This window comes from Nansenia antarctica (genome assembly GCF_963989245.1).
Source record: "Nansenia antarctica genome assembly, chromosome: 4".
NCBI classification, from domain to species: domain Eukaryota; kingdom Metazoa; phylum Chordata; class Actinopteri; order Argentiniformes; family Microstomatidae; genus Nansenia; species Nansenia antarctica.
The window spans coordinates 77024509-77037008 of NC_137689.1; the positions used below are offsets into that span (position 1 = coordinate 77024509).

General features: G+C 49.3%; 1 protein-coding gene across 1 annotated transcript in view; it reads right to left on the minus strand.

Moving 5' to 3' along the window:
* Positions 1-7780: 7780 nt before the first annotated feature.
* Positions 7781-12500, minus strand: part of fbxw2 (F-box and WD repeat domain containing 2) — a gene marked incomplete at its 5' end in the record, with an annotated part of 27235 nt that continues 22515 nt past the window's right edge. Inside the window, one exon of the mRNA XM_080529746.1 lies at positions 7781-8895. Within this exon, the coding sequence (XP_080385872.1) occupies positions 8607-8895 (289 nt within the window). The 3' untranslated portion in view covers positions 7781-8606. The remainder of the gene's footprint in view (positions 8896-12500) is intronic.

The window sequence follows — 12500 nt, forward strand, 5'->3', positions numbered from 1 at the left end:
TGTTTGTGTTTAATCATAACTGCTGCAAAACACGAAGGTAATCTGGCCTGAGCTAGATTACTCTTCCTGCTACGGATTGATGATTCACTTGCTTAGTCAAATGTATCTGTGGAATAGGCGTCTGCTAAATGCCAAAAATGTAATGTAAATGAAGAGGAGAGGTAGGGGTAAGGTAGGGGAGTGGTTTCCCCACCACCTCTACACCAACACGGCAGTCACGCCACCCGATCACGTCTCTTCACAGCACTGGCTCCCTGCTGGTGGAATGAGCTTCCCACGGCTGTCAGAACTGCAGAGTCACTACCCATCTTCCGTCAGAGACTGAAGACCTCCATCTCTTAAGGTTACACCTTAACTGCTCCTCCTGAGACATCTACTACCCCCCAGCACTGCGTCTCCTGAGACACCCCCGCTTTTCCCCTTTACTGTGTCCCCTAAAACTTCTATTGCCCTACTTGTACTGTTTCTCTGTTTCTCCAGTGTCTATATAAAAAAGTCTAGGTTTCGAAGAAGGTGATAGAAGTAGATCACAGAGACTGCCAATGGCCCCGGGCCTGAGCTGGATTACTCTTCCTGCTACGACTGGTGGATTGATGATTCACTTACTTAGTCAAATGTATTGAGTGTAAATCGCCTGGAATAAGGCGTCTGCTAGATACCAAAAATGTAAAATGTCGGTGTGAGGTTAGAATACTTACTGCCTTCAGACTCCAAGTCCTCTCCTTCATTCTGGTATGATGGATCCTTGCCATTAACCTCAGACACAGATCTATAGATCTATACCATTAACCCCAGACATAGATCTATACCATTAACCCCAGACACAGATCTATAGATCTATACCAAACAGACACGTATTGTTGCGCTGCTCCTCCAGTCCCGCAGGGGGCGCTGCTCCTCCAGTCCCGCTGCTCCTCCAGTCCCGCAGGGGGCGCTGCTCCTCCAGTCCCGCAGGGGGCGCTGCTCCTCCAGTCCCGCAGGGGGCGCTGCTGCAGCAGGACGGCGTGTTACAGTCAGAGAACAGAACGACCAGACGCGGAAGAACAGTTCTCATGTTGTTTACCTCTGTGTAATAACCCGGACCCAGCACCCCGGACCCAGCATGGCGCAGATGCAGCTGATGAAGGAGTTCCTCTGCCAGAGATTAACTATGGCGGCTTATGAGATATTCGGTGCGGTGGAGAAAACCATGTCAGAGTACCAGGTAGGGTTAGGGCCATTACCCCCATCAGTGGTGTATTAGTTGTACTCCTTTGTCTGTTCCTGCTGTATTGCTTCCAGCGGCCGGCCTCGCGGTGGGCTAGCAGGCTATCAGCACAACGGCTTACTTAAACTTGAATGAATGAATGAATGAATGGTCTTTATTGTCATTGCTACAGTACAGGTACCAAACAACGAAATTTAGGAGGGGGGGCTCCCCTGGTGTTAGGAAAAAAAAAAAAAAAACTTTTAGAAAAAGAATAAAATCACAAGAAGGTAAGGAGCTGGTTTACATAAATAAAGGCTATGTACACTATCCACTGTACTATACTGTACAGATAGTCAACTAGGGTTGTCATATTGCACAAAAGTATTTTTTTCACGTTATTTAAAGTGTCAGTTTGCAGGCTTGAAATGTACATGTTTGTGCCTCAGCACTAGCTGCCATACAATCCGTCCAGACTGTCCAGGGCCCAGAACTTAGGCCTTTTCTGTGTTCAGGGCCTTGACGGCCCTGTGGTAGAAGCAGTTCTTCAGTCTGTTTGTCTTAGCGGCCGGGGTCCTGAACCTCCTTTTCGAGGGCAGCCTGATAAAGTGTACGTGCCCAGGGTGGGTCGGGTCCCTGGAGATCTTGGAGGCCTTCCTGAGACAGCGTGTGTTGTACAGCTCTTCCAGAGAGGGGAGGGGGGCGCCGGTGATCTTCTGTGCTGTTCTCACGACTCTCTGTAGCGCGTTTCTCTCCGCTGTTGTGCAGCTGTAGAACCAGTTGCAGATGCCGTAGGTGACGATGCTCTCCACTGCGCCGCGGTAGAAGGCCACCAGTATCTCCTGCTTGTTGTGTTCTTTCCTGAGGCATCTCAGGGTGTATAGCCGCTGTTGTGCCCTCTTGATGGTGCCTTTTGTGTTGTCCTTCCAGGCCAGGTCATCCCGCATGTGATGTCCCAGGAATCGGAGGGTTGAGACTCTCTCCATGCTCTCTCCGTCGATGAGCAGGGGCTGGATCTCGGACTTTTTCCTCCTGAAGTCTACGATGAATTCCTTGGTCTTTGACTTGTTTAGCAGCAGGTTGTTAACCTTGCACAGCTTGCTCAGTTGCTCTACCTCATCCCTGTACGCCGCCTCGTCCCCCCCCGAGATACATCCCACCACGGTGGTGTCGTCTGCAAACTTTATGATGGAGTTGCTGGGGTGGACGGGGGTGAAGTCGTGGGTGTAGAGGTTGTAGAGGATGGGGCTTAGCACGCAGCCCTGGGGGGACCCAGTGCTGAGGCTGAGGGCTGTAGAGGTGTGGGGGCCCACCCGCACCCTCTGGGGGCGGTCGGTCAGGAAGTCCTTGATCCACGCACATATAGAGTGTGATAGACCCAGGTCTAGTAGTTTGGTCACTAGCCTGTCTGGAAGGATGGTGTTGAAGGCGGAGCTGAAGTCCACGAAGAGCAGTCTCGCGTAGCTGTTTCCCCTCTCCAGGTGGGATAGAGTGGCGTGGAGAGTCGTCGCGATGGCGTCCTCTGTGGACCTGTGGGCTCTGTAGGCGAACTGGTATGGATCCAGGTTGGGCGGGAGGCGTGTGAGTATGTGGGCCCGGACTAGTTTCTCGAAGCACTTCATGATGATAGGTGTGAGTGCCACCGGGCGGTAGTCGTTTAGGCAGCTCACCGTGCTTTTCTTCGGGACTGGGATGATAGTTGAGGTTTTCAGGCAGGGTTTCCCGCCAGCAGGGGGTCGTCCTCTGCGGCTGTGAGCCTGTTGGCTCTGAAGTTTGTCATCTGCTGAACCCCCTGCCACATCCGCCTGGAGTCGTTGCTCAGGAGGCATTCCTCAATCTTCTCTCTGTGCTCTGCCTTGGCCGCTTTGATGCCGCGCTTTAGGTTGGCCCTGGTGGAGCTGTACAGCGGTGTGCTCTTCCCTGCGAAGAAGGCGTTGTCCCTCTCGTTGATCAGTTTTTGGACCTTCCCAGTCATCCATGGCTTCGTGTTGGGGTAGACCCGGACCTGTTTGTCCACGGTGACTGAGTTGGTGCAGTTCACTATGTGGTTCAGAACCAACGACGTGTACTGTTCCAGGTCCTCATGCTCATATTCCTGCCATAGGGTGTCATTTAGGCAGATCTGCAGTGGAGCGGACCCTTCTGGTCAGGTTCTGACAGTCTTAGTGGTGATGGGAGCACTTTTCCCCATTGTAGTGTATGCAGGAATCAGGAGGATTGACACATGGTCAGACATGCCTAGATGAGCTAGCGGACTAGCCTTGTAAGCACGTTTGATGTTGGTGTATACTTTGTCCAGTGTTTACCTTACTTCAGTCTGGGGCACAAAATCCTCTCAGCCACTCAGCAGATGAGAGATCGGGTTAGGGTTAGATAGGGAGACAGACAGACAGACAGAGAGATCGGGTTAGGGTTAGATAGGCAGACAGACAGACAGACAGAGAGATCGGGTTAGGGTTAGATCGGGAGGTGGACAGACAGACAGACAGAGAGATCGGGTTAGGGTTAGATCGGGAGGTGGACAGTTCTGAAAGCCTAGCGTCGAATAATCCTCCGTAGTCATAGAAGTTATGGGAGACGAACGATGTTATATAAGTGCGTGTTTTGTTCCTTTATGACTGTGCGTCAAACGTACTCAATAATGTATTGGTAAACTTGTATCTGTTATTTTAGGATTTGGTTCTCGTATCCGGATGATACTGTTGTGTTGTGATTGGACAACCGGGAGTGTGATTGAAATGCTTAAAAATGATGAGGCTGTGTAAGTGGATCGCCGGCAGTCGGTCAGAAACGATATTAGATCAGTTATGTTAGATTAGATATTACTCCCTGGCCAAACTCCTAACTAACACATTATTACCTTTAGAGATCAGGGAAGCCAGCTCACTAAATAGTTTTAAAAGAAGTCTATTGATAAAGTCTATAATAGTCTGTCAATCTTTACCTTTTCTTTTTACTGTTTTCCCCTGCTTTTATATTCATTCTATGCTTGTATATGTTTTTATATTCACTTTATGTTCTTATTCCTGTTGTAAAGCACTTTGAGCTGCATTTCTTGTATGAAAGGTGCTGTATAAATAAAGCTTTACTTACTTACCAGGCCGAGCTGGACCTGCTCACCACAACCGTGGCCCGTCTAACCCGGGACAACCACCGTCTAACCCGGACCCAGCCCGGGGTAAAGACACACACAACAGGTCGGTAGTCAAGTACTGTACACCTGTAACACCCTGTAACACCCTGTAACACCTAAAGGGTCACATAGTCGTTCTGTCTGTACAGATATGAAGCTGCCTTCTGATGATGAGGAAGAGAGGCTCTGTCTGAAGCAGAGAAGGTGGATGTTAGATACTGTATATATATATATATATATATATATATATATATATGTTATGTACTGTATATATATATATATGTTATGGCCACTCAACCAAACCAGGGATGAGGAAGGGGAGTTCATCACGTTGGCGAGGGACTAACCCTAACCCGACAGGCCAAAGGCCAAGTATTGATAAAGAGAAACATTTGAGCTTCTTCCGTTTATTTCAATTCCGTTTGTTTGTTTGTTTGTTTGTTTTATTCACGTTTCAGTAAATAATCGCGATCTAGTTATTTCCGTTCTGCCCCTGGCTGGCTAAGCCTGTTTGAATCTGAATATTGTGACATGTATTATTATTATTATTATTATTATTATTATGTAAACACCTTCATCGGAATATTCAGTTCCGTCTGCGGGTTGTGTTGTTGCTAGGGACAGCATAGCAACCACCATGGCGACTAGCAGGGGCCAGGAGGAGCAGTCTGCCTTCAGATAGAGAAGGATTTAAATATCCTGGGGTATAATATAGATGTATATAGATGTATATAGATGTATATATGTCTATATGGGGTATATATATGTACAGTATATAGATGGAAGAAGACATCGAAATAACCGAGCAGTGTGTGTGTGTGTCTCTGTGTGTGTGTGTGTGTGTGTGTGTGTGTGTCTCCGTGTGTGTGTGTGTGTGTGTGTGTCTCCGTGTGTGTGTGTGTGTGTCTCCGTGTGTGTGTGTGTGTGTGTGTGTGTGTGTCTCCGTGTGTGTGTGTGTGTCTCCGTGTGTGTGTGTGTGTGTGTGTGTGTCTCCTGCCTCCTCAGACCTCCAGCTGTCTCCTGAGCACCTAGCCCCCCCCTGGCCCCCAGATCCACCCCGGCCCCCCAGTCTAACCCAGGACCCCCCCCGGCCCCCCAGTCTAAACCAGGACCCCCCCCAGCCCTCCAGTCTAACCCAGGACCCCCCCCAGCCCTCCAGTCTAACCCAGGACCCCCCCCGGGCCCCCAGTCTAAGCTGGGACCAGTTCTGGAGCAGTCAGGAGGAAGAGCAGCTTCCACACCGGGAGTCTGACAGCCAAGACTGGATCCTCCGAACCCCTGAGATCAAACTACGCAGAATAGGTTTGTTACCTGCTGCCTGCTGTCACACCAGGGCTCTGAGGTTCCTCCTGTATGGAGAGATGTGTTCATTCAGGGGTCAGGGTCAGGAGGTTTAGGGTTGGGTTGGGGTCAGGGTCAGGAGGTTTAGGGTTGGGGTCAGGAGGTTTAGGGTTGGGTTGGGGTCAGTCCCTTTGAGACCTCGGTCTCTCTTCAAGGGCGTCCTGATTACAAAATATACACTCACCATATACACTCACCGGCCACTTCATTAGGTACACCTTTTCAACTGCTTGTTAACTCAAATATGTAATCAGCCAATCAGCAACTCAATGTATTTAGGCATGTCGACACGTAGGCACGTAGACACGTAGGCATGTAGACAGAGACATGTAGGCACGTAGACATGGTCAAACCATCAGAATGGGGGAAACAGAAAGACAGGTGCCAGCACTGCTTGTGTTCCTCTGACAGTAAACCATGGATTATATCTACCCTTTATCCTCAGTGTTTCAACAGGAGCAGATCTGGCACATCTCATATCAGTGGATTGATTTACTTATTTATATAATTCTCTTCTTTCTTCCCAGACTGGAGCCCCAGTCTAAACCAGGACCCCCCCCAGCCCCCCAGTCTAAACCAGGACCCCCCCCAGCCCCCCAGTCTAAACCAGGACCCCCCCCAGCCCCCCAGTCTAAACCAGGACCCCCCCCAGCCCCCCAGTCTAATCCAGGACCCCCCAGATCCACCCAGCAGCCCCAGGATGCACCGGGGGAGGAGGTGTTCTGTATGTGGAAAACGCTTCACCACGTCATCCCGGCTGAAGAGGCATGAAAGGCGGCATGCTGGGGGTCAGAATGTCAACGTGTTCAGACAGAAGAGAAGCCTTGAAGCCCAGGTGAGGACGCACGCAGGGCAGGAGGTGTACGCCCAGGTGAGGACGCACGCAGGGCAGGAGGTGAGGACGCACGCAGGGCAGGAGGTGTACGCCCAGGTGAGGACGCACGCAGGGCAGGAGGAGGTGTACGCGTGTCCTGTCTGTGACAAATGCTTTAGATGTCGTCACAGCCTCGCCTGTCACCTGACCTGCCACCTCCACCTGTCACCTCCTCGTAAAAAACGAACTTGGCGTGAAACTGTGCGCACCTCTACGCACACTGACACCCACGCGTACGCACACTGACACCCACGCGTACGCACACTGACACCCACGCGTACGCACAGACACTGGAGAAATGAGCAACTGCGACTCTGCTGGCAGAAGAATGAAACTGGAGAAACACTTTGAAATATCTGATTCTGCCTTGTATCTATTATTACTAGTGGCACCACTAGTGTATCCTGTCTTACCTGTACTATTGTCACCTTTATCTTGTATTATGCCTGTTGCCTTATTGTCTTGTGCTGCAATGTCAGGAACCGAAGCCTAGATTTGTACTACTTGTGTAACGCAACAATAAACTTGAAACAGTCATGGCTTTTGCACAATGCACCCACAATGCATCTGGTTAGATGACGAACTGCGTTTCCATGTCTTCGTACTTGGCTGACCTGCGCCACCATACCATACATGAGTGAAGACAGACAGCAGGAGAGGTTCTGAGTAAAGACAGACAGCAGGAGAGGTTCTGAGCAAAGACAGACAGCAGGAGAGGTTCTGAACAAAGACAGACAGCAGGAGAGGTTCTGAACAAAGACAGACAGCAGGAGAGGTTCTGACAGACAGCAGGAGAGGTTCTCAGTGAAGACAGACAGCAGGAGAGGTTCTCAGTAAAGACAGACAGCAGGAGAGGTTCTCAGTAAAGACAGACAGCAGGAGAGGTTCTCAGTAAAGACAGACAGCAGGAGAGGTTCTGAGACAGCAGGAGGTTCTCAGTAAAGACAGACAACAGGAGAGGTTCTCAGTAATGACAGACAGCAGGAGAGGTTCTGAGTAAAGACAAACAGCAGGAGAGGTTCTGACAGACAGTAGCAGAGGTTCTCAGTAAGGACAGACAGCTGGAGAGGTTCTGAGTGAAGACAGACAGCAGGAGAGGTTCTGACAGACAGCAGGAGAGGTTCTCAGTAAAGACAGACACATGAAGAGGTTCGCTACTTTCATTTATTTGAAAGACTGTTGTTATGTTGTTCAGCCCACAGACGAGCAGGAGGGCGGCAGGTTTGCTGGGGGGGAGGGGGGGGGTGTGTGCTGGGGGGGGTGGATGGTCTGCTGGCCTGATGCATGCTGGGATGCGTCTCTGTGGTCAGGACCGTGGGGTTCCTCACCTTCAATGTCCTTAGAAAAATAAACCTGTTAACTCCGCCCCCTCCTCTGTTAACTCCGCCCCCTCCTCTGTTAACTCCGCCTCCTCTTCTAACCCGCCCACTCTGCCTCAGCCTATCACGTGGCTCCTTACAGGAAGGTGAGTACGAAAGATTAAAAAAAATAAAATTACAAAGCAGTCATCATGATCATCATCTTCATCTTCATCTTATTGCAGTGTGCCGGGGGTTCGGGGGTTAATAACGGGACAGGTTGTGGCGACATCATCATGACATCACATCATGTTAAAAACCTCAACAGGAAGGAGTTGTTACCACGGTAACGGGTAACTGTGCTACCAATCAGAGAGCTTCCACGCTGGACAGCCACAGGAGATGTGCTGCCTAAGCCCCTCCCCCAGGGTTCGGAGGTCACTCCTTACAGAAGGATGATGTCACAGGTCTTCACTTAGCCACTCCCCCGTCCTCCTAACAGCCAATAGCAGGGCTGGATCAGAGTCACACAGCCAATAGCAGGGCTCTCCTGTCAGCCAGCCATTAGCAAGGCTCTCCTGTCAGTCAGCCAATAGCAGGGCTCTCCTGTCAGTCAGCCAATAGCAGAGCTCTCCTGTCAGTCCATCAGAGAGCAGACGTGATGTTGCCGTGGCAATGAAGACACCAAACACACCTGGTTCATCAGGCTGGGCCGGGGTGTGTGTGTGTGTGTGTGTGTGTGTGTGTGTGTGTGTGTGTGTGTGTGTGTGTGTGTCACTTCTCCCTCCAGAGCACCAGGTGGATGCTGTGGTCCGGCATGCTCGTAGCGAACACCAGCCCAGAGTCGTTGGTGCCGTCCAACCCGTCCAGCCAGGAAGTGACGCCCGGCAGGAAGCTGCTGCCCCGCTTGGACTTCCTGTAGGCGGGGAGGGGCCAGCGGCCCACCATGACCTCTGACCTCAGGTCCATCACGTACAGGAAGTGGCTGTCGAACAGCAGGGAGAAGACCCGCCCAAAACTGAGCAGAGACAGACTGGCAGGGTCCTCCTGAGTCTTTATTACCCTGGGGGGGGAGGGGGGGGGGTATTAAATCACCTTAGAGGAGGGGGGAGGCAGGGCAGGTTTATTTATAGCACATTTCATATAACAGGGCAATTCAGTGCGTTACATACAGCAGCTTTACATACAGCATTAACAGGATACAGATAAAGGAAGTAAATAGATAAAACATTTAATAAGATAATGGATAAAATGACCTGAAGTGTTGATAGAAGTGTTTGTGTTCAACCAGAACTGCTGCAGAACATATTTTTAGAGTTTGGGCCTGTTTGATTTCTCCAGGAGCATGCGGCGGCAGAGTGACTGACAGCTGCTGCACCGTGTTTTGTTTTTACTCTTGGAATGATTAGCTGATTAGTCTCAGCTGACCTTAGGGACCCAGCTGGAATATAGGGTGGGAGGAGATCTGATATGTATTTTGGTCCATTTTGTGATTTGTATACAATTAGGAGTACTTTGAATTAAATTCTCTGAGAGACTGGTAGAGAGACTGGTAGCTAGTGTAGAGAGACTGGTAGAGAGACTGGTAGCCAGTGTGGAGATCTCAGGATTGGTGTGATGTGTTCAAACTGTAATGTTCAAACGCAGAGGCGTTTTGGATGAGCTGTAATTTACGAACAGCTCCTTTAGATAGGCCTGTTAGTAGACCAGCTCCTTTAGATAGGCCTGTTAGTAGACCAGCTCCTTTAGATAGGCCTGTTAGTAGACCAGCTCCTTTAGATAGGCCTGTTAGTAGACCAGCTCCTTTATGGGGCTTTTCCATTGACCGGCCCGGCACGGCTCGCATCAGCACGCTTTTGAACAGTTCTGGGTATTGGCGCTTTTCCACTATACACAACAGACCCGGAACGAGTAGGAGGAGCAGGAGATAGTAGGCGGAGTTACGCGTCATAACAGTGTCATAAGATTCCCCCCGCTATACAGATCAGCGGGGGGAAATGCGATAAGAATGTAATGTTAAGTGCCTGTAACTTGCCGCTTTCAGTTCTAGTAGACTAGTTTAGATCTCGCAACCAGGGAAATGCCGACACAATTCTATTTTTATTTCTCCTGACACGTTGAGCACTGTGCTTTTTCTGTTGGTGAACTACCGTAATAAGCCTAAAAAAGTTCAACTGTTCAAAAAGTGCAACTTCTCTGCTTTCAGAAACTGTTAGAATTTTTTAGATTGGGCATATAGTTCATGAATTACGGTAGTTCGCCATGGTGGTGACGTATATTTTCACGAGACACAACACAGCCACAACAATAGCAACATGGAGGAACTTGAAGCTATCGTATACTTTTTCCTCGGCATGTGGTATATTATTAACCGTGATTTTTTGGAGAGAAAGAGAAAGAGAGAGAGGGAGAGAGAGAGGAAGCTATGTACACATAATAAAGTCATGTTTTTTGAACCCTTAAAACCACTGCCTTCACTTGTCTGCTTTATGAACTGTATGAGCATATGAGATGGCTACTGCCTGATCGATGTCGACACTGCTCGTAGTGAATATAAGCACTTGACGCATGTTGAACTCCTGGTTCATTGAGTTTACTCCCGGTTCACTTCTCGGGGTGGCACCACGGTGGTTCAGGGCTCAAAATGACCGTATATCGATGGTGGAGTGAGCCAGCATAGTCTTGTGTTTCTACCCCCTTCATAGCCGGTGTTATTCACGGACAAACATGGTGCCCGGAGGCACCCTTTGCGGGTTAATAACTGTGTTTTACCGTGGGTTACGGTAAAAATTCAAACGTGTCCCAAGAGGGGAGAGGACAGGGAATTTAAAACCATTTGAATGGTGTCGATACGACACTCTTATCACGGTTGACACAGCGCGGAGCGAATTTCCGGGTAGAAATTGTCTGTCCCCCCGCTGATATCCTCCACGACGTGCTGCTGCTTAGAGCAGCGGGTGAACTCCCGGTTCATTGAGTTTACGGTTAAAAGCATATCTTCTCGGGGTGTCAGTGCGGTGGTTAAGGGCTCAAAATGACCGTATACCGATGGTGAAGTTAGCAAAGGAGTATTGTGATTGTACCACCTTCATAGCCGGTGTTATTCACGGGCAAAGACGGTGCCCGGAGGCACTCTTTGCGGGTTAATAACTGTGATTTACCGTGGGTTAGGATAACAATTCAAACGTGTCCGGATAGGGGAGAGGACAGGGAATCCAAAACCATTTGAATGGTGTCGATACTACACTCCTATCACGGTCGACACAGCGCGGAGCGAATTCCCTGGTAAAACTTCTCTCCCCCCGCTGTCAACGGGAGTTTCAACCAGCAACACCATAGGCACAGCACATCGCCATAATAGCGATTTTTTTGTTATGCTTGTTGTAAATAAAAGTTCTATGATGCATTGAAATTACATTAAACTAAGATAATACGATGGTCAGCATAATTTTTCTAATCTTTATTAATAAGCTATTACAGAATTAGTAGTGACAGAGCGAAATCTGTTGTGGTATTTAAAGATGGCGGTTAGAGGTGTACTGTGAAAACAAACGATGACGATGTTGTGACGATTTCCATTGACCAATCAACGGTGTGCAGCGTCACACGCCACACGCAGCCTGGCAAAAAGGTTCCGGGTCTCAAAAAGGTTCCTGCCCTCGAAGGGTAGCTAAAGAAGCGTGCCGTGCTGATCCAGGCCGCTCAATGGAAAAGCGCCAAAGAACAGGGCTGACCCAGGTCGACCCGGGCTGACACGATAGTGGAAAAGCGCCATTAGATAGGCCTGTTAGTAGACCAGCTCCTTTAGATAGGCCTGTTAGTAGACCAGATCCTATAGATAGGCCTGTTAGTAGACCAGCTCCTTTAGATAGGCCTGTTAGTAGACCAGCTCCTTTAGATAGGCCTGTTAGTAGACCAGCTCCTTTAGATAGGCCTGTTAGTAGACCAGCTCCTTTAGATAGGCCTGTTAGTAGACCAGCTCCTTTAGATAGGCCTGTTAGTAGACCATTACAGTAATCAAGTCTACTCAAAGCAAATGCATGGATGAGTTTTTCAAGGTCTTGTTTGGACATGAAGCCTCTCATTCTTGTTATGTTTTTCTGGTGATAGTAGGCTGATTTAGTTATCGAGTTTATGTGGCTGTTGAAGTTTAGATCAGAGTCTAGAATTACACCAAGATTTCTGACCTGTTTTTTAGTTTGACGAGAGAGAGAATCAAGTTTTGCATTGACTTTTGATCTTTTGTCAGGTGCAACGAATACAACTATCTCATCCAGGCGTTCATTTGTTGCGGCTGTGGCGCATGGCGGTAGAGCCGCCGTCTAATGATCGCAAGGTTGGCAGATCGGCGGTTCGAGCCCCGGCTAGCCAAATGTCGAAGTGTCCTTGGGCAAGACACTGAACCCCAAATTGCTCCCAGTGAGCGGGCCGGCGCCTTGCATGGCAGCTTGTCGCCATTGGTGTGTGAATGTGTGTGTGAATGGGTGAATGAGAGGCCGTTGTAAAGCGCTTTGGATAAAGGCGCTATAAGTGCAGTCCATTTACCATTTACCATTTGTTCAATGCAATTACAGAGATTGTCGATGGGACTATAGGCGTTAAGGCCGATTTAAGCTTCTGCGTCGAATTTACTCGCGTAGCCTGCGTAGACTACGTAAGGGGTCTCGC